The sequence below is a fragment of the Labrus bergylta genome, chromosome 11, assembly GCF_963930695.1.
Source record: "Labrus bergylta chromosome 11, fLabBer1.1, whole genome shotgun sequence".
NCBI classification, from domain to species: Eukaryota; Metazoa; Chordata; class Actinopteri; order Labriformes; family Labridae; genus Labrus; species Labrus bergylta.
This window is the reverse complement of record NC_089205.1, coordinates 14,710,939-14,732,466: the sequence shown is the minus strand read 5'-3', so window position 1 is coordinate 14,732,466 and position 21,528 is coordinate 14,710,939. Positions and strand designations below refer to the sequence as shown.

At 38.4% G+C, this 21,528-nt stretch overlaps 2 protein-coding genes across 5 annotated transcripts; one reads left to right on the top strand and one right to left on the bottom strand.

The window, feature by feature from the left end:
- The first annotated feature begins 295 nt into the window (after positions 1 to 295).
- yif1b (Yip1 interacting factor homolog B (S. cerevisiae)) lies at positions 296 to 7,254 on the top strand. 4 transcript variants are annotated; one of them, XM_020639959.3, is made up of 8 exons: positions 296 to 465; positions 1,403 to 1,505; positions 1,873 to 2,002; positions 2,141 to 2,245; positions 3,184 to 3,320; positions 3,800 to 3,955; positions 4,104 to 4,197; positions 5,846 to 7,254. In XM_020639959.3, exons 1-8 carry the CDS (start codon positions 312 to 314, stop codon positions 5,999 to 6,001), a joined length of 1,035 nt encoding a protein of 344 aa, XP_020495615.1. In that variant the 5' UTR covers positions 296 to 311; the 3' UTR covers positions 6,002 to 7,254. The 4 variants fall into 4 exon arrangements, with proteins under 4 accessions (XP_020495615.1, XP_020495614.1, XP_065816204.1 ...); XM_020639958.3 differs by having other exon boundaries at positions 1,870 to 2,002; XM_065960132.1 differs by having other exon boundaries at positions 297 to 456.
- Positions 7,255 to 8,204: 950 nt separating this feature from the next.
- LOC109988474 (probable E3 ubiquitin-protein ligase HERC6) lies at positions 8,205 to 21,134 on the bottom strand. The gene is made up of 23 exons (XM_020639974.3): positions 20,880 to 21,134; positions 19,684 to 19,840; positions 19,492 to 19,568; positions 18,869 to 19,096; positions 18,056 to 18,147; positions 17,786 to 17,913; positions 17,464 to 17,618; positions 17,115 to 17,170; positions 16,901 to 16,992; positions 16,736 to 16,795; positions 16,477 to 16,573; positions 16,143 to 16,323; positions 15,450 to 15,601; positions 15,168 to 15,287; positions 14,962 to 15,057; positions 14,628 to 14,807; positions 13,989 to 14,129; positions 12,416 to 12,582; positions 12,180 to 12,246; positions 12,037 to 12,107; positions 11,682 to 11,865; positions 10,657 to 10,759; positions 8,205 to 10,564 (listed from the first exon to the last, which is right to left on the bottom strand). The coding sequence occupies exons 1-23, from the start codon at positions 21,097 to 21,099 to the stop codon at positions 10,332 to 10,334; spliced, it is 3,057 nt and encodes a 1,018-aa protein (XP_020495630.2). The 5' UTR covers positions 21,100 to 21,134; the 3' UTR covers positions 8,205 to 10,331.
- Between the last annotated feature and the right edge of the window lie 394 nt (positions 21,135 to 21,528).

Below are 21,528 nucleotides of genomic sequence, written 5' to 3'. Positions count from 1 at the left end.
TTGGATGTAAGAAGTTCAATGTAGAACAAGATAAATGTAGCTGAAAAGTTTTTTGGGGGAAAAAAAAACAAGGAGCAAAAGTTAAAAGTAAAAGTAAAGAAGAAGAAAATGAACTGGTTATCTTGTAAAAGATAAAATTAATGAATTACGTTTTTGAAAGAAACACAAATAAAAGACATAATTGAGGCGCTTGTGTTATTTTTTTACTGCCTATCTTGTTCCAGTAGGTGGCAGTAGTGCACCTTCAAGCTGGTTGTCTACCAATAAACCCAAAAGAAGAAGAAGAAGTGGTTCACTTCCGAGTACATTTTATGAATGACTCCAACTTCCCTCTGTGTAGCTTACTGACTTACTCGAAGAAACTGCATCTCAGTACACTTGGTTTACCTGAGGCTACTACCACCATCAAGTTAGTGCAAATGGACTATACTGCAACTCAGAGTGGCTTCAGACAGCGTAAGTTACGTACGTACGTGATTTTATCCATCAAATCGTCCATTTATCTCTCCGGCTTCTTGAGCACAGCTTGTTCTTTGCTAGCTGTCAGAAAACGTAAACTGAGCTTCATCATGCTGTGGGTGAACGCCGCTATTTTTAGGCCGGTTGAGCCTTACACAACATGTCAAAACAAGGAGACCAACAACTTTAAATAAGCCACAAAGACAACAAACACCAGCTGATAAACGCTCAGTAGCGTTAACAATGTAGGCTGTGTGCACACCTTTCTGTGTGGAGGTCTCTGCCATGTTACTGTAGGGTATTCTTATATTTCAGGATGTTTAAGCATCATATTTACTTTAATACATTCACTTAGCATGCTGTAGCTCTATAAGCATTTATCTGGGTCTTGAAGGTTACTGGGGTTCAAATGATTTCATCTTTAAGTAGAAAATCTTAATCAATTTTAGAGTAAAGACATCACAACAGAATGTCAGATTGTAAGCTTAATAGTTTGTTTGTAGTCGTCATTATACTTTTATTTGCCATCAGAGAGGATACAAAGGAGGTCCACAGTCAAAGTGTTGTATCCTTTTTAGGATGACGTAATCTGTTGTTAGATAAGAGGGTAATGTCATAACTCCTTCAGAGGATAGTCATGAGATCTTTCTATGGCACACAGTATTCACAGAGGGATTTCTGTGTAGTTGGACACAACTTCTTTATTTTGTTTACATAATAACTTAAGTTGTAAGTTTTGATGTTAAGTGATTCTCTAAAAGTACACCTCACTGTTGATTTAGTTTAGTCTGTTCAGCTGTTTAACATCAACCATTAAAAAGCATGTCATAGTCCATAGTGCCACCAGTGTTGGTGATCGACTGGTCTGATGCGTGCGGGCTGCCTTGCAGGTTCTCGCCTTTTGTTGGCGTATGTACGTCTAACCGCTGTCTCTATCATCCAGAGCCTAATATGCGTCAAAGGAATAGCTCCATGGATGGTTCAGAAGGCAGCCAGCTGTTCGAGGACACAAGCAGAGCTGCACCGGGAACACAAGCGGGGTACAGGTGGGATACATTTAATACGTTTTTACAATAGCGGCTTAATGCGTGGTTACAAACATACCTGTTATTGATCTTGACTTTAACGAGGGCATGTTCTGTAATCACATTTTGGCTAGTAATGTGACATCATGGAAGAAAAAATAGGCTGCCTTTTTAATCACACAGATAATTTCATAAAATTTCAATTTTGATCTTCAGTGAAGAAAATGTACTTAACTATCGGGATGTTGTCATGATGTAAAAGTCTATGACAGTCTTTTGTACAATCTTTCATCTATAGATTTGGCTAAATTTGTTATAATTTTTTTACTGATTCATCCATCATATTTTTTCGTTGTTTACATTTTTTTTTACCTCCTGTTACCAGCAGTAACCAGCAGGCTGGACCTCAAGCAGCTGGATTTCCTGGCCAGTCCATCCTGTCAGACCCCATGTCTAACCTGGCCATGGCGTACGGCAGCTCGCTGGCTTCCCAGGGGAGGGAAATGGTGGACAAGAATGTAAGAAATATTCAAAGACATTCCTGTGGAAAGATGTTAAAGGCGTCCCCCGAAACAGTCAGGTCAGGAGCAGAACGCCACATGGAATGATAACATACATCTAATCACCCGTCTGTGTTTCTGTGCTTGCTTTTTCAGCTGGACAGATTCCTCCCAATTTCTAAGCTCAAATACTACTTTGCTGTGGATACAGTGTATGTGGGGAAGAAGCTAGGCCTTTTAGTTTTCCCTTACATGCATGAGGTAAGTCTTACAGCTGCTAAATGTTAATTATTGTGTCATCACTTTGAGGTTATCTTGTGTCTGTGGAAATAGTTTTCCCTTGATGTCTCTGAGCTTCTCGTTGTGTGTGACGTTGTTGTAGTTCAGATTTTCTTGAAAACACGATTTAGACCCCAGGATAAACAGCATGTAACATACTGTTGTTTTTAAGTGTACTTTTACCCTCTGCCAATCTTTTGAGTATTTTCCTAACACCATATTGATCTTCGAGGTGATTATCTGGAGATGGAGCTGAACACAACCAGGAATCTATTTAATGGTTCCATATTATGCTTTTTCTGGTTTTATATGCCCTTTCCAAGTGTCCTGTGCATGTTTAGGCACATCTGTTTGCAAAAATTCAAAGTCCGAGGAAACGCGGCTTCTCCTACGTCCTCCTGTTAGCTGTAGCATTAGCCGCATGTAACGCTCAGTTCTAGCCCCCCTCGATAAAAATTTGTCAGTGCGGCGTCATTGTCAGTGTGAGATCACTGATCTAAGCCCATTGGCTCGTTGTGGAAAGCCCTGCAGCTCATGTTGAAATTTCCGAGACGCGTGCTGAGCAACTGACCAATAACGACAGAGCGGATCGGCAGACCAATCAGAGCAGACTTGGCCCACATGGGGTCTAACAGTGGGGGCTCAGCAGAGCGTAGCTGACGGACTCAGAGCGGAAAGGGAGCAAGGAGGAGCAGAACATGAAAACAGACACTTTTTTCGGACTTCAGCTATTGTGAACGTACAAAAGTAGGTACATAGATTAAATATACGAACCCCAAAAAGGGCATAATATGGGCTCTTTAACTTTGAAAGTCAAAGATAAAATATTCAGGTCTTGACCTCAAAACTGCACACATGTTTTAAGCCTCAAGTTGATTGATATAGCAGGTTGTAAGTGTGTAATCCTGATTGTGTTGTAGAACTGGGAGGTCAGCTATCAGCAGGACACTCCTGTGGCTCCACGCTTCGATGTGAACGCTCCGGATCTCTACATCCCCTCCATGAGCTTCATCACATACGTCCTGGTGGCTGGACTGGCCCTCGGCACACAGAACAAGTACATATAGATCTTTGATTTGACAAATGTGGTTTTGAATGGAGTAGAATAGAAAAGAATAGATGTTCATTCATCGTTATTTGCCCAGGTACTTTGGGATTTTTGTACATTTCTTCTAGAGTCTGCTTTTCTAACATTTAAAATATATAAAATATAGAAATGAATAAAAGATAAAACAGAAGAAAACTTACGCTGTACAAAAACTACAACTTTGTATTTGATTTGAGTCTTTAGCAGTGTGCAGCTCGTCTGTAGTTATTTTTGTTTTGATATCTTCTCAAATCACCACATGCCGTCATAAGTCTTTGAGCTTTGTAATTGTTCTACTCAAGTGCCTTTTTTCTGCATATAACCATATAAATCTATTCAGTGGCTTAAATAATAGTTCTAAACTTAACTAGTAAATTCACTTATGCTGGAATTACATAAGAAAATATTACAGACTTTTTATTTTTGTTTTTTTTTTGCACGCTCTGCAGGTTTTCCCCGGAGCTGCTGGGAGTTCAGGCCAGTTCAGCTTTGGTGTGGCTGATCATGGAAGTCCTGGCCGTCCTGCTGTCGCTCTACCTTGTGACCGTTAACACAGACCTCACCACCATAGACCTGCTCGCCTTCTCTGGCTACAAATATGTAGGGTATGTACACCTCATGTCAACATTAACAGGTTTCTCTAATCACTCAAGCTGAATACTGTTTTCTTTTTCAAAGTGAATGTTTATTCTGGACAACACTGACCTTTAAATCTTATATCTAATGTGTTTGTGTGTGTGTGTGTGTCTTCAGGATGATCATAGGCGTGGTTGCAGGCCTGATGTTTGGGAGGCCAGCATATTATCTCTCTCTACTCTGGTGTTGTGCTGCAATTTTTGTCTTTATGGTGAGTAGCAGCATCTACAAATCTTAAAAAATGTCATCCACTGATTAGAATAAACAGATTCCCTGATTACAAATAATGAATAATTTGAGTTCCACCAAGTGAATAAGTGGCATGTGTACTTTAAACTGAAGGTCCTAAAAGCAGGGTTCCCACTCGTCCTGGAAAACCTGGAAAACAGTTGACTAATTGTCCAGTACTGGAAAACACCTGGAAATTGAGAGAAAAAGTAAAATGTCCTGGAAAATCACGTGTTGTCCTGGGAAATTATTCCAACACTCTCCTACAGGGTTGGACATTTTTACAGCCACACGTTAATAAAAGTAGCGATGTGTTACATTAATCCACAACGCTGATTGAATCGACGTCTGTAGATAATGTAATGGCTCCGCCTCCCCCTCGTGTCAAAAGCTGATATTTATTAAGCCTACAATTTATTTGAGAGGATGTAGTGAAAAGATTCTTCACAAAAAGAGAAAAAAACACCACGAGAGTGAATTGTAGCAACAACAGGTAGACTTGTGTTTTATCCTCGGTTTGAGGTCAGCACATTAACAGTAGTTAGTTAACGTTATTGATGACGTGCTAACTTGCACTGAACCTCTCTCTCTAGCCGGTCTTTATTGCTAACCTAGCTGCTGTCTCACTTCCAAGACTGTGTTCTGCTATGACTTTGTGCCTGACAAAAGTGAGAGTTAAATACAACCATTTCACATGTTTGACAAATGTCAATTGGCAATGTTTCTAAACTGCAGATCGGGAAAGATAACCGCGTCACATGTGAAAACAATGTGTTCATATGCACAATGGATAGGTAACCAACTGTGTCAGTCAAACACGGGCCGAATACTGGCTAATGGTCCTTTTTACTTTGCTAGCATTGTCTCTTCAAATGCAATACTGCGTTGTTAAGAAGTGGCTGACAGGCTAACTGGCTTCTTTTTAGTTGAACTAGTGCCATCATGACTTACGCTTTTCTCTCAACAGAACCATTACTCATAGCCATTACTCACAGTTGTGTCTGGGTTATAGAACGGCATATGTAAGGATAAAAGGGTCACACCGGGCCGACAGTGTTTATTATTGGAAGTGTAAAACTGACATAATCCAGCAGTTGGCGATAATTCTAATGTCTGCCAACCGCCATAAAACACAACTGAAGAAGAAGAAGTTGCCCCATTCACTTGGCACATTACTTAGTACTTACTATTTTTTTTTAGTCACAATGTCATTCAATTTACCTGAGTGTTTATTACAGAGGTTGTGTTTAAAGGTGGTGTCGTACTGGACTATATAATATTATATTAAAGTGTTGCATCGTGGGTCTTAAATATTAAAAAAAATACAGCTGAATATAAAGCAGGCAAGTGCAAAACTACCACAAACTAGGACATCAATACCTCCACAGGCCTTAACAGCTTCAGTCACTCTCTTGTTGTTTTTAAAGGACATCGTCCTCTCTTTAACTTTTTTTTCCTCTTTCATTTGACTATCAAAGTGCAAATGATTAGATTAATGTCCCTCTTTGCGAACTCAAAATAGTTTGTTCACATCTATTCCCTTTCACGTGTCAAATGTTTCACAGAACATAAATAATTTGCTGATGTATGCACGTGTGTGTGGTGGTTGATGAAACATCGTCTTCCCTCAGATCCGCACTCTGCGTCTGAAGCTGCTATCCGAGGCGGCGGCAGAAGGACGGCTGGTGAGAGGAACCAGAAACCAACTGAGGATGTACCTCACCATGTCTATAGCTGCAGCACAGCCCATCTTCATGTACTGGCTCACCTACCACCTCGTCAGATAAAACCTGGAGCAAACTCTTAGTCTTGTCTGAGATGAACTCGGCTGTGTGAACGCCATCTCACCCACTAAAAAAAAAAAACAACACACTCACATATCTAAAGAAGCAGAACTGGGATGACAGTGGCCGCAGTTATCTGGATGATATTCCGTTTTTTACCAGACAGAAAGGACTTACTCGGTGTATGAATGGAGCAACATCTCACATGCTTAAAGACGATTAAGAGAAGCAAGTGGCAGCGCTGCCGCCGCTCTCACAGCACAGCCGCGTGTCGTTAGTATTGCCTTTATGTTTTTTTGTCATTTATTTTATGTGACGTCTTTAAAAGTTTGTAGCAACATCAAGTGGCTTTAATTTTGTTTTTTTTCTACACTGTAATTATTTGTTAATGATGTTTTATAGGAATATTTAAGTATGTATGTTTGTGTAAAGCTATTAAGTATTATTACAGATGTCGCTCTTGTCTGATATCACATGAGCGATTTGAGCCGACCGGAAGAAAGCACACTAGCCTCACACAAACCGTCCATTTCACCAGAAGGAGAAGAAGTGAATTATTTTCAGGTTTCAAAATGATCGGACCTGAAAAACCAAGGTCTGTAAAACAGGTGTGTGTAGTTCCACCTCAGTTTTATCTCTCTCACTTTTTTCTATGTGCTTTGGAACATGTTCGAAGTTCTGCTGCCTGACAGCTCTTGAATAGAAACCGAGATGTACAGCTCACTCTGACAAGTTGACTTTGATATCTTTTTAAAGAACGAGTAAATTATTTACTGCTTTTCATAATTAAACTTAGAAGGAATAAAAAGAAAGATGAAATGCTCTGTTCTGTGGACGTTTTAAGTCTGTATGGCATTCTTAAGGTGTTGGAATGCTTTTTGTGCTTTAACGAGTCACCTGACGTCGCGATGAATCAAGCGACTCTGCTCTTTGTAAATGTAGTCATTGTAAACAAATACCAGGGTAATATTCATTTAAGTCAGGAAAATTTTAAATTAAGGAGCTTTTAATTTTGCTCAGATGTTAAGAATGAGTAAGTAATGAAATGTTGAGTTCATTGAGGTGACAATAAAAACTTCTCTGGGTGTTGTGACAAAGTGCTCATTTGAAAGGGAATCCTGGAGTTACAGCGTTTCTCTTCACTTTGACGGGCGGTGACTGTTGCAGTATGCAGAAAGCACACAACATTTGGAATTAAGCCATTGACATGATCGATGATGTAGAAATCAAATAAAGCTAACTGATTGTGAATTGTTCTATGGACTCAAAATTTGTGCATTTATTTTTAGTTGAAGTTGTTTAGAAAACATAGAAACTAGTTCAGCTTAATTTTCACAACAGGAATGATTCATATCAAAGCGAAGGACTCCTCTAGCACCACAAACTCTAATGATATTAAGCATCGTCTTACAGGAAGTGTGTGGCCAGAGTTCGATTTTGCTTTGTTACTATATAAAAAAAGGTAATATTACACTTGTATTATCTTTCATGACATGATGCTCTTGGTTTTGGAGTTCCCTGCAGGGACTTAACATACAATTCAAAAGCATCACTTAATATTATAGAACATAACACATGGTAACAAAAATATTAAAAACCCTAAAATCAATAAAAAGCTTCCCTGATCTCCTCCATCAGGACATCCAACAACTTCAGGGACAGCGTCTCAAAAAATATAGACAATAAATAACATTTTTCTAATTTGAAACACAAGGTGTTTTCGGATCACAGGAACATTTTCATAGTTCTAGGAACCGTTGGAAAGTAGGGTTACATTGTAACCTTAACATGGAAATAGTGTAGTGGAGAGACTATCTCTCCAGCTTCTAGGTCGCTCGGAGACACCTTCCGATCAAACTATCAATGATTGCACGCCAGCACAGGTGCTTTATAGATGAGCTGTGGGGCGTGACCGGGTAAGCCGGTGTGTCTTAAAGAAATATCCACGGACTCTGTCAGTCTTGAGACGAAAAGAGAACCCTCATTCTTTTATTGATTCCGCACCGCAGGAACTATGACTTATTTTAGTTCCTAGAACCCCGTTTAGAGGAACCTTTTTAGTGCCTGCTTCAGAGTAGGAACCATGGTTGGTGTGAATACAAAGAGAAAAAACATCCCATGGTGTGTAGTTCTCAAGGAACTCCCCAGAGGATAGTTCCTCTTCAAAAAATAACGCAAAACACATTTAATAACAAAGAAGCAATCATAATAGCAAAGAAAAGCTTTTATTCAGTAGGTTTTGTAAGTTACAAAGAGCATAATATATGACATTTCGTATAACATACAGTGCTTAACAAATTTATTAGACCACCTGTCATAAAAACGAGAAAACATACTGTAAATATTTTAGAAATCAAAAACAATTTTTTTTATTTATTTGGCAAATAAACTGACACGACTAAAAAGTCATTTTTTCACACATAACCAAAAAAAGTATATATTTTGTATGGCCTACTTTGGCCTTGGTAAAAGCTTGCATTCTTGCTGGCCTCGTTTTTATGTACTACGACAGTCTCTTTTGTCATTGAGTTCCAAATAGTTAATAGTTAATAACTGTTCCCACAGACTTGCTTTAGATTAAACTTTTGTGCGATCAATCTTTGAATTAACGAAATCCTAATTTTTTTCAATTGGATTTAAATCCGGACTTTGACATGGCCAGTCCTTCATTTCCAGTCCTCCAGATTCCTTTTTCTTGGTCAAATAGTCTCTGCACTGCTTTGACGTATGCTTCGGGTCATTGTCTTGTTGGTATATGTACCCAATTTCAAACTGAATTCCCCTTTTTATACCCAAATTGGAGCCGGCTCACTGGCTTCTCAATTAATCAAGCATAACATTCAACCACTAAAACACATTTTTCTGTTTAGGAATGCAAGTAAATAACTATAATTTCACATCTTAATCAAGAAATAATCATGTGCTTCACTTTTTTTTTGTAAAACAGTAAATTTGAAAATTCAATAATAATGTTATTTTAGCATTAAAAATATCGTTTTGGTTAAAGAGCTTCTAGATACTGATGTATTAACCATTACAGAACAACAATGATTTTAGTAATTACCAATGCTGTTAATTTAGGGCAGCTGTGGCTTAATAGGTGATCTAATACATGTGTTAAGCACTGTATATTTTCTTTATGACACTATTAAAATATATGCTCATGTGTAGGAGCCAATTTAGTGTGTGTGTATTTATGTGTTTTATTTCAATGGCTTTAGTTTATATGTTTATGTACTCAATTTGGACACTAGGTGGTGATAATTGATCATTTGGGTAAATTGGTCAGGTGGTTGGTTTAGTGTATAGATGTCACAGGTGAACAGGAAACGGGGGCATAGGTGGTGGGAACATACAGTTCTTACCGTAACACAACGTAACACAGGATAACACACGTAAGCTATTTAACATAACAAAAGAACGACAACAGTAAAACCTCAGAAATAACAACTCATCATATCATCATCACGGTTTGTCTCTGCTTCATATGTGACAATAAACTGGAACATCAGAAAGTACTTTAATTTTGGACATTTTATTTTTTATGCGTCAAGAACTTTCCATACACCTATGCAAGTGACTAAAGTCAAGATAAGAAATTTAGACATTAGATAGTCACTACATTATGTTTTAAGCTTTTGTAATAAAAATAGAAAGAGTTCTAAATACTTAGAAAGTTAAATAAAGAGGGGGTTCGGTCCTTTTACTCCATAGAAATAGCGAAAGCAGAAATGAAGCAGGGATGTCATATTTGTTATTTACATCTAAAATTGAACAAGTGACAACGTGATTCTGATGAACTCCTCTGAAGTGTAATATTTGAACTTAGTATTATGATATTTATTTAGCATTCAAAAGAGAAATAAAGTTGCTTTTGGTAGGTTGTCGACTGTGCAGTTAAAGGAAGAATATGCGATTTTTCACACTTAAATATAGCAGCAATCAAGTATATCCTCTGAAAATAACTCTGTGAGTCATGACTGTCTACAATGAGTATGACACCGAGCTGTATCTATAGCTTGTTAACATGGACGAGACGGCCGGCCAACTCATCCCCTTGCCTATAAAAGTTGTTTAATTGAGGGACTAGAGAAAAGAAGAATATCATACTGTACTCAAATGTTTCTAGATCAAGGTCATTTTGTGCAAATTTACAATCAGTAAGAAGATACGAGCAAAATAAAGCTAGCATTAGCATGCTAACACAACAATGCAACGCGAGTTGTTTTGGTTTCATGTTGGGGACAATGAAGTATATCTATCTAGCTATCTGCTGAAAATTGTATATTCTTCCTTTAAAATTTGCAATCTTATGAAAGGAGCTTTCATAACTTTATTTTGGAGTGTCTTCTTTCCAGAAGCCTTTGTTGTGGTGAATAGCCTGCAGGAGCATGTTATGCATCGTCTCCTCGACCGGGTACCTCTGGTAGAGGGGCAGTAGAAGCAGAGTATGACAGGTGAGGGACTCTGGCCGATGGGTCTCATTGGAATCAGGAAGGACAGCAACTTTCATCCTGATGCTCTCCATTCCCAGGAAGGGGACGCGGTCACAGCCGGTGAGGAACACTTGAAACAAGAACAAAAAGAGGAGATCTTGTTGATCTTCTAAAATTTAAAAGCATGATGATAATCACTGCCGTGTCATGTGGAACGCTTACAGAGGAATTTCTTCTTTTCCTCGGCTGTCAGTTCGTCAAACACCTCCCAGAAGATAACAATGTTTGGATGGTCAGCATGGTAGTCTCCTTCATACATCGTGTTCTGTTTGGAAAAAATACAAAGAAAAGTAGAAATGTAAAAAGGTTCTTAAAGGGATATGCTGGTGCTTTTATATTCTTAACTCCAGTGACTGCAAAACAATGCACAGTAATGGTCAGTAACTATGTTTACTTATGTACTGTACTGAAGAAAAACTTTGCAGAGAGAACTCCCATGATTCCCCGCCAGCTTCAACGTCATCTTTTGTATTGATTAAGAGCCCCCTGGTGGTGGAATCTACAGTCTGTTTCAGTAATTCCAATTTACATCCATTATTCATCTTAAGACCAGGTTTTAAACCAATGGAATAAAGCAATTTATAACTATCTAAACTTGACCTGCTATAACAGTAAAATGCCATTTTAGTTCAGTGCGTTAGAAACATTTGTACTGGATTTAAGTACACTATGTTGTAATACTTCTGTGCTGTAACCTCAGGGGTACTTTGAAGACAGTTCTTACATTTTTAATTGTTCAGAGCTCAGATTAATACAATTTTAAATTACTTAGACATAATTTCAAAAGCATACCACACACTTCTGTACTTCATTATTAACTGTAAGTTATGCAATCATATAGTTTCACTTGATGAGGGTTATACATCTACAAACATTAAATGCCCTTTTTTATTGGCTTAAAGTTATATTTGTGTGGTGTGTTCAGGTGACAATGGGAAACTCTAAATTCATCAAAAAGCACCAAATTAAAGACTACTCAGACAAAAAACTGTTGAGTAACAACGTGAAATTTCTTTAAATACAGCTCTGAGAGGCTTAAAGATAAAATTCTGTGGGTTCGAATCCCACTTCAACCCTTTGCTGCATATCATCCCACACTCTCTCCTCCAAGAATTTCCTGTCTCTCTTCAGCTGTCCTATCCATTAAAAATGGGCCAAAAAATATTCTATTCTTTTCGTTAACATACCTGCTTGAACACATCCCAGTCGTAGTTCTCTTGGCCCACCATCACGGCCTGCAGCTCCTCCGGCTGGAAAAAGTTCACTATGTCGTACTCGCACACTTTGAGGAAGCCCCTCTTGAACTCTTCAAACACCGCCTCCACTGATTTGTTGAAGGCATAATCAACAAAGGTGTTCGCAAATTCTTTTCTAGTTAGAAAAAAAACAAAAAGAGCTTGAAGCAAACGCTGACATTTCCCAGGTTTTTTTGTAACCAGTGTATTTTCTGTTTAAACTATTGATCAGTAAATGGCCACGAGTAAATCCTCCCTAGATACTGTATCTTAGAAAAAAGTTGAGACAGCAATTCTGTAAACATACTTGTTTGATGCTGTGACGGGTTTCCCAGGAGTTGTCGGATCGAGGTCAACTTCCTCACCATCCCATGTCACCTGTAATGAATTAAAGTTACAGTCAGTAAGGTACGGAGGACTTGCTGTCATTCTGTGACATATTAAACCTACAACAAAGGTTGTATCCAGGCCTTCCACTTTATCAGGAGTGTAGTCATCCAGCATGCATCGCAAAGACCTGGAGACACAACAAAAAGATTTCACTGAACTAAAACCTACGCATGACACAGCTAAGAGTTTCAAATCAAAACAGAATATATAACTGTTGTTAATTACACAGGTAAAAAAAATCAGCAGTCGGTTAAAACATAAACAATTAAACTGTGCGTTATATTTTTCAATCTTACTCTCCCATCACAGGGTCGAACTCCTTCATGTCATCCAGCGAGGGTTTGAACCCAAGCAGCTTCTTAAAGAGAACCAGGGGAAAAGGGAGGTGGATGATGTTTCTGTTGTAGAGAGCCAGCCCACACAGGACGCCAAAGAGGAAGTAAGTCTTCTTATCCTTTTTTGGCTGTTTGATTGATGACAAAGCACAACAAGGATTCTGTATAAATCAATGACTTTGAATGGTCAAATATACAGGATCTAAACTCTTCAGCTGGTTTTACAATAGAGCATCTGCAGTAATCTGCTGACTTTTATGTTGAAGTCTGAAATACTTTGCATGGACTAGGCAGCTACAAATAGGCTCAGTATACACAAGAATGTAACACCTGGGGCCCGTTTCTGAAAGAAAGTTTTGTGCAAACTCTGAGTCCGTTAACCCTGAAATTAGGGAAACTCTGGGTATTCCGTTTCAGAAGAGGAGGTCACTCAAACCCGAGAAAGAGGGGTAACTCCAGCCCGTTTCAGAGGGCGAGGTTACTTTGCCTCTGAATCAGTTACTATGGTAACTGAGTCTGTGAACCTAACCTGGTCGGGAGCAGGTTTTCTTCAATGAACCCCGAGTTTCTCTAGGTCTCTGCCCTCTTTCAGAGCCAGAACCGCCCTTTCATTTCCTCATTCTTTCATTCAGTCCTTCTCACGTGCATTAGTGAAGATTCACCGTTTGTCTGAATAAAAATCCAGGTTGTTTTAATGTGATATGTTAGGATGGCAATCGCCTACTACAGCGTATAAAACTAACTATTTTATCGAACATGGCATGTCTTTTAGTCGAGCCTCGTTATGAAGGGGCTGCATTAGGCTTCTCCGCAGGGAATTAGAGCCTAGGCTACATTAACGTCGGGAGATGTTAATTTAATTTGGGTTAATTAATAAACTAAACGGGATAAGGGTGAGAGGACATTTAGCCTATGTGTGTGAATACAGCTTTATGTTGAGGATAAAGTTAATGCACATTCAAATAAACTCTGAATGAAGTTAACTTTAAATCTATATGAGCCTATTATGTTCTTATATTTCATTTTGAGCTGTTGTAAAGTCTCTTTTCTTCTGCTGGATTGCATCTTAATGTAAATAAACTGTATAGGTTTAATAGCCTACCATTCCATCAGTCTCGACCCAATATTATAATTCTGATTAAATAGGCTATTAAATTAATAGACTTTACGTGCTGACGTGAGCAGCTACTTTTTTTCCCTTCTTAAAACCTGTTCATATTTGCCATAGCCTATGGCCACATGAAGATATTGATATATTTCAAGATGGTTAAAGTACGAGGATCTCTTTTATGTAACCTGTTGCCATGGTGAATCGTAGTATCGGGGCTCCATTCATGTTGGCTTTTTATCGTTGTGGTGCACGCGTTGAACACCGAGTGGACCTACTCAGAGTTGATTTAACTAATTCAAATCTGCTGATCTGGAACCACAAACTCAGAGTTTCCCATCTGAGAGTAAATCAACTCAGAGCTCAGGGTTAGACTGAGGGTTTGTTAAACCTTCTTTCAGAAACGGGCCCCTGGTCTTATATTACCTGGGATGGGAACCAGAGCAGAGTCTTGCTGTCATTGTACATGAACATTTCAGACTTGGGGGCAATCAGCTCATCGAACACCTGCAGGAAGAGGTCATTTTTGTTGACGTTCATCAACTTCCTGTCATCCTTGAACTGCACCTAGGAAGGATCAAATAAAAGTCTTTTAAATACCAATTTTAACTAACTGAATTACTCTCATTGTAATTAAATAAAACATCTGCATGCACATCTGCACTGATATTCATTTCGTGCTTCTAACAAATAGTCACTATGACATCTGTGAATATACTTTAAAACCTGCAGGCTGGACATGCTTGTGTTTACAGTTTCTACAGGGAAACATGAAAGTAAGCTGGATGAGATTTTTTGTCAGAAAACACTACTTATGCATGTATGGGACAGGGTTACCCAAAAGAAAGCCCTTTTTGGGCGTCCAAAATTGACACAGAATCACAATTTCGTCAGAGGAGCTTTACTTTTCTAGCTCCTTCCATTTATCTCCTTGAATTTATAATTGGGATATTTTGCTTAAAACTTCCCAACAACTTGGGCACCTCTTTCATTTTTTTTTAGAATTAAGAGCAATCAAAACTAAAGCCAGCCTCAGAACATTAAAGACAGGAAGCCTTTGTTTACCAGAAGCTCCAAGTGGAAGGCGCTGTGGTCCGCTGCAGCGAGGTGTCTGAAGGTGTCCTCCACCAGATGAGTGCGTCTCAAAGTGAGCTGGAGGTACGGGGCTGTTGTGAGGTCTATGGGACTTTTGAGCGATTCAGCATGCATCCTCACGGCCATTTCATACATTACTTGTGGCGCCTTCTGTAATTACAAAATCCTTTTTTACCAACTCAGAAAGCCAGGTACATTAATTAAGAATGAAATAATACAAATATGTTTCAGATAAAGGCTGTAGCGTTCATGTTCATCTGCAGTAAAATGGTTACAAACAGGCTTTCTTACGTACATACTGTACCTTTTTTAAAGTAGCACAGATGTTAAAGACTGCCACCTTTTGAACCAGAGTGAACACGAATGGGTAGCGGCAGAAAATGACTGGAATGTCGTCATGCTTTAAGAGAGTAACACAATTATTTAGTAAGAGATCACTAAGCAATAAGCAGAAATAACAGGAATAAAGAAGATTTTCAACAACATATAAACTGTACAGTATCTTTTTACCTCCACTCTAGAAAAAGAGGCCCAAAGAGCGACATCAGCATAGGGGTCCACATTACCGTTGATTTCATCGACGTAAAAGGAGTTCAGTGGGACTTTGTAGGACTTACCAGTTTTGTTTGCCTGTGAATAAAATACATACTGTACATGTAAAAAAATAAAAAACTTACAGTGAACATTAAGCAAATATTTTCATTTAGTGATGTTGATGTTGTTTTTCAGCCACTGATTTAGATTCACAGTATGGGTAAAAGGTTCAAATTCACTCAAACACACAACACTGACTCTGTAGAGCAGCTTGAGGGCCTCCAGCAGGAATCTGACTCCTGGGTTGTGAGTTGCCAAAAGACCGTTTTTGAGCAGGAAGGCCAGGGCGTTTTTGAACACCAAGATGTGCTTTGTAAGTAGGGTCGGTGTCAGGGAAGACCACAAGCTCTCTGCAAAACAAAACAGCACATACAGTATTCAATAACGCTACATCCAGTCCAACTGTCATGCTTTTTACATTTATTCAGAAGCAAAAATCAGTTTTAACAGCTCACGACTTATCAAAGTTTAGTATGCATTTTAAAAAAGTAACGTGATAATATTGAGCATGTCAAGGGAAATTAAAACTTTACTTTATAGTTAAAACTTAAAATATTTTCTATTTGCAGGAATATAATTAACAATGTTTTTTTGTTTTTTTTTTAATTTTGGGGGTGCTTTTTGCGCCTTTATTGTAGAGATAGGACAGTGGATTGAGTCGGAAATCAGGAAGAGAGTGAGAGAGAGAGATGTGGGGAATGACACATGGGAACTTGAGCCCGGGACACCCGCCTGGAGAACTACAGTTTGTGCATGGGGCGCAAGCACTAACCAATACACTACCAGCGCCACTTTAATTATATTTGTTAATACTAGATTGTAAGATCATAAATCATTACACATCTGACCAAACCAGTGACACAAAAATAAAGTAGTACAGTAGTTGTTTACTTAGTGTTTCCTGATTCTTCCCACTCAGGTCTGCGATCATGATAGCCAAAGGCAACACGGTGTTCATGACAGCAGAGTCCTCTCGGAGAAGAGGACATGTCAGCAGAACCATGAAGATCTCCAGGGATTTCATGTCTTTTATCGAAGCCAAAAGTAGGTCCATCAGGAGTGTAAGGGTTACCTGAAAAGAAATGAGATCTGTTATTTAACCTGACACTGTTTATACAGCAGAGATTTGTTTGCAAAGGGATACATTTTTCTTTAAAGAAGTTAAGAGCCTTTTTAATTTGTCACTGCTGATTATGTCTCGTGTGAAAAACAATCTGTCCTTAACTGTTTCTTTGATCCATGGTACTGCCAGAAGCCGGTCGAAAGCCCTGCTGGCTGCCTCAAGGTCCACTGTTAGGTCCCCTGCTTTTTTGAGAGACCCACTGACAAAGAGTGGAGTATTAAATGAAAGTTATGATAACAAGATGAGTAAATGATATTCAGGTCACCCGTTAACATTTGAGTTTTCTTTCAGATCTTAACATGCAAACTGATTTGCTCTAATAAATCACAAACAGCTGCAGCTGAAGGAAATATCGACTCACTTTGCCTTTGTGAAACTGGCAACAAGACTGGAACTTGTAAAAAACATTGAACAGATTTCGCTGTTGAATAAAGACAGAAAAAAAATGGGGACACCTTAGTTACACATGAGAAACATGTTTAATGTGAGCAGTTGTACAAACAAATATATAATTGTGGATAAAGACCTCTTTGCCTCTGGGTTGCCTGGATTTACAGACAACCATTTTTGTAGTTTTGTCTCATCAAGCCGTCCTATTATCTGTCCTCTGTCCAAGCCCTGAAAGGCAGACATACGATATACTTAATATTTAGAAAAAGGATATATATATATATTTTTTTTTTTACAAAAATGTGCTTTATCTAAAAAACAACACATGTTCTAATAGTTGAACACATTACCTGTGTGGGTGACGAGAAAGCAAAGTTTGTGTTCCAACCGGTTGATATTTTCAGATCTGCAGATTCAAGTGAAATAAATATAAATCAAAGAACACATGTTCAGGGATGTTATTTCAGTCTTCTACACCTCCTACCACCACACAGTAAATGATCAGATAACACTTTTTTTCTGCAGACTGATGCACATTTCTGGGGAGCTTTCTAACATTCAAAACTATCTTTTAATGAAAACCATAACCTAATAATCTCGAGATATTTACGTTCTGATAAGATCAAAAACAGGTCCACCACTTCCTATATAAAATTATTAAAAACAGAATGATACATCTATAAATGAACCCATTCATACCTTTGACTTTGGCTGCTTCATTGTCATTGTTGCATGGAAGTTGTACTTGAGTGGGCGTCAGACTATCTTCTGTACATCCAGTCCCAACTTGACCTTTTGCCCCATGACCAAAAGCCCACAGTTGGCCAGAGGAGCCCAACACCAGAGTGTGACGTCTGGAAGACAGGAACAGGACAGGAGGAACAGGACAGGTCATTTTGTCATAAATGGTCCAGCTCCGGTACTTTAATTTAAAATTGATCATCTCAGAAACCTAATGTATAAAGTCTTCTCCTAAATCAAACAGTTTAAGTGTTTTACCATCCTAGTTTGTTTTTTTTACCTGCCACATGCAATCTGGGAGGCAGACCCGTCCAGACCATCGACCAATCTGGGTGCCTTTTCATTGTCAGTGGAGTTATGACCGAGCTGACCGTTGCTTCCTTCTCCAAAGGTGAAAACTTTGCCATCCTAGAAAATCACAGCGTTAGAAAAAGTCATGAAAAACTGATTTGGAAACTGTAATTCTCTTAATTATTTTATAACATTTTCATAATATATATATATACACTATGTATAGCAAATTTGAATGAGGGGTAGGCTGAGTTTGTACCTTTGTTAACACAGCAGAGTGTGCCTCTCCACAGCTGATAAAGGAGACATCCAGAGGTCTGAGGGCAGGTACCACACAGATGTTGAACCTGCCTGTGATGACAAAACTTAACATGAGATGGAAAGAATGTTTGATTGAAAAAGGAGGAGCCTCTATACATCTTAAAGGGATTTTCTAGCCATCTAGATTTAAACAAAATTGGTTTAAAACACACTAAAACCATTTTTAAACGGTTTCCTATCTTTTGTTATCAAGCAACGATGGTCTGCAGCATTCATTACCTTTGTAACAATTGACTACAAATGTAAGAATTTGGATCATTTCTTATATTTGTCACTTGTGCTGATAATTGATGAAAGTATTCTATATTTCATACCAAACAGTTCTTCTGTGAATCTGTGTGCTATATGGAAATTCAAGCAGATGTTTCATTTTGGCTCTATGAACAGAGGATTAAGTAAACATGCGGGAAATTTAAGATTGCTCTGTTAGCGGAGTATAACAGTGATGCACGAGAGGAACAAACTGTGTGAGTCCAGTTTGACACAATAATATAATCCTGGTACTCATAAAAGATCATTACTATTTCTACATAGAGAAATAAAAACAAAAAACATAAACAGCTACTTATAGAAGATACCACAGTAGCTGTTACACTCTTTTCTTACAGGTGGTATCAAAGTTAAATGTGTCACTGTCTTGGGCTGAAGGTGCTGCAGACTGTCATGTGTAGAAATAGTATGACAAGAGTCAATGAGCTCCACCTTTAAGAATAATCTACTGACTTCCAGAGGTAAGGAAAATAATAGGTACCCTTCTCATCCACCCTGTTGAGTCCCAGCTGGCCTGACTTGTTGGCCCCACAGCAGTACACCAGGCCGGGCAGCGTGAGGAAGAAAGAGTGAGTCACTCCGGCTGAAATCTGAGTCACTGCTACTCCGGTTAGAGCTGTCACCAAGACAGGTGTGTACTGTAGTGGCACGGCCTTCCCCAGGCCCAGCTGACCATGGCTGTTACGACCCCATGTGAAGACATCTCCTCCTGGTAAAGTTGGAAAAAGTGGAGGAAATACAAAATAACTTTTTTAAATAGTTAGGATAAGTACACCTATAAAAGCAGATAGATCACATCAATTATATATATATATATATATAGGCTGTGTTCTTTATATTAGCATGATCAACAAAATGAATCAATGTTTTATTTTCAAAACATAGCTTTTTTCAAATAACACAAGTACAGTAATTATTAGTATTTTAGTAGGCAGCAGGTCAAAGAAAATAGCATATTCTTGACAACTTTAAAGCTAGATTTAACAAGTTAAAACAAAACCAAATCATAGCCATATTACAATAGATCAAACATAACACGCTGTTAAACTAGAGCTATTCCATTATAATCACACAAAGATCTTATCAGAATCTTTATTGTTATACCTTTAGTCAGAGCCAGAGAGTGGACGTTTCCACAAGCCACCTGAGTCACTGGTATTGGCATTGGTATGGGCACCCGACTGCATGTTGATAAGAAGGTAATAAGTAAAAAAAAAACTAAAACAAATGTTTTGATGCTTTTCAGAGAAAGTGCATAATGTATAGATATATTTAGACAATACACTGAGATCATACCTTGGTCTATGACTGACGCTCTGCTGATTGGGTAACATGCCAAGCTGTCCGTCTTCTTTGGCACCCCAGCAGAACACATGTCCAGATACACACAAAGCCAGACTGTGATCCCGACCACAAGCCACCGACACTACATTCCCCAGACCCTCCACACGACCTTATTCAGGATGACAGAGAGAAGAACAAACAGAAATGTTTGATATGAATCGGGATTTAAAGCAGGAAAAAAAAGGTATCCGAAAATAACAGCTTTAGTTCAGTGCTATACTTAGCAGCCCTAAATGTCTAAAATACAAACCTAAATCATGCATCAAGTGTTTGTAGTCTCATGTGCTTATTGATAGTTGTGGAAAAATAAATTCAACACTACTCAAATTCTGCACAAATGTGTCTTTCAATACCACTCACCTCAAATTAATTGACAGCTCTAGTATTAAAGGGAATTTGAATTATTAAATTACCCCCAAAAACGGCCTATATGACAATATTATCCACTAAACTACAAAAATAAGTAAAAAAACAGTGAAAATAAGTGTCACCACACCCTGCTGCAACAATATTTGGCTTAGGGGACTACATTTAAAGTTGTAAATGTAAGACAAATAATGTAGGCCTGTGTAGGCCCATTCATAATTTCATAATTCATAAATGTATTATATCAACCTTAATACGTATCGAATCACTATATTTAACCTATACAGTTCGTAAATGCAAAGGCTAACTCTTTAATGTTCCCCCTTTCCCAGTCGCACTTGAACTCAACACATGATAAAGTGCATTTAACTTTCGTTGTCACAGAAGACGAGAGGGAAACGAAACTGAAACTTCGCTCAGTTAATCAGCCTGCGCAATATTTGCATTGTTATGATTTATGACTTTGAATTCATAAAATCAAATTAGAAAACACACGAAAAAATTATGTCTCAGTTGACATTATTATCACTCACCGACTTATAAAAAAAGATCCTAAGAGTTATAAGTCAACATGCATTCAAAACACAGGTAGGCCTAACATTTTGTAAACAAAAATATAAATAAATACCCGTTATTAATTTTATGGGTCCAATACGCTATTTAAACTATAGCCTTTACACAATGGGGTATACTCCTGCAGGAAGAAAAGGTACATTAATAGCTATTTCTCCTGCCAACCCTATATTATTCTTTGGAAAAGTTTGCCATATTTTTAACTTTACCTGGGGTCTTTGAATCTTTACTTTTCTTTCGTCCTAGTCGTCCCTGAGAGTTGAGACCACAGGATAAAACTCCTCCATCCTTGGTGAGGACTAAAGTGTGCTGCTCTCCGCAGCTGATGTCGGTGATGACCCCGGGGACGGTCCAGGAAACCGGACTGAGGGCTTTATGAGATGCGAACTGTCCACTGGAGCCGTCTCCCCAACAGTACAGCTGCACCATGATTACACCTGTGCTGCACTGAACTGGACTGGAACGCTGCGTCTCTGTGCTGGCATTTTATCTCTGTCAATGCTGCCTTCAAGTGCTGTTGGAAATTTAATTTCAAGTTATGTGAGTTGAGGATATTTTATTTTTCTGTAATGATAGTTTTAAAAATATTTACATGTCCATAGTTGCAAAATAAAGTGTATTGATAATATTATTTAATTAAAAGTAAGAAACTCCCAAGCAATACGATGTCGGTATAGAAAACTCTAATTTACAAGCCTACCAGTGAAGCCAGCATGGGAAGATCGCCAGCGTTTAGGAGAAAAGGAAGTTTAAACTTTCAAAAGGACTTTGTGTTGTTTTCAGCTGAAAGGTCCACTTCATGCTAATGAGTTTGGGCGTTTTTTGTTTTTTTGTTCAAGGTCAACCATGTATAAATAA

What these genes read in the sequence shown, in the direction of transcription:
- LOC109988474 (XM_020639974.3), bottom strand. Translation starts at nt 21,099, where the DNA reads ATGGTGCAGCTGTACTGTTGGGGAGACGGCTCCAGTGGACAGTTCGCA. An exon ending in TGAAGCAGCCAAAGTCAAAG is followed by an intron (nt 17,171 to 17,463) that starts GTATGAATGGGT and finishes TTGAATCTGCAG; the next exon opens with ATCTGAAAATATCAACCGGT. An exon ending in GGCAACCCAGAGGCAAAGAG is followed by an intron (nt 16,796 to 16,900) that starts GTCTTTATCCAC and finishes TTTATTCAACAG; the next exon opens with CGAAATCTGTTCAATGTTTT.
- yif1b (XM_020639958.3), top strand. Translation starts at nt 312, where the DNA reads ATGAATGACTCCAACTTCCCTCTGTGTAGCTTACTGACTTACTCGAAG. An exon ending in CTTCAGACAGCGTAAGTTAC is followed by an intron (nt 466 to 1,402) that starts GTACGTACGTGA and finishes TCTATCATCCAG; the next exon opens with AGCCTAATATGCGTCAAAGG. An exon ending in CTGCAATTTTTGTCTTTATG is followed by an intron (nt 4,198 to 5,845) that starts GTGAGTAGCAGC and finishes GTCTTCCCTCAG; the next exon opens with ATCCGCACTCTGCGTCTGAA.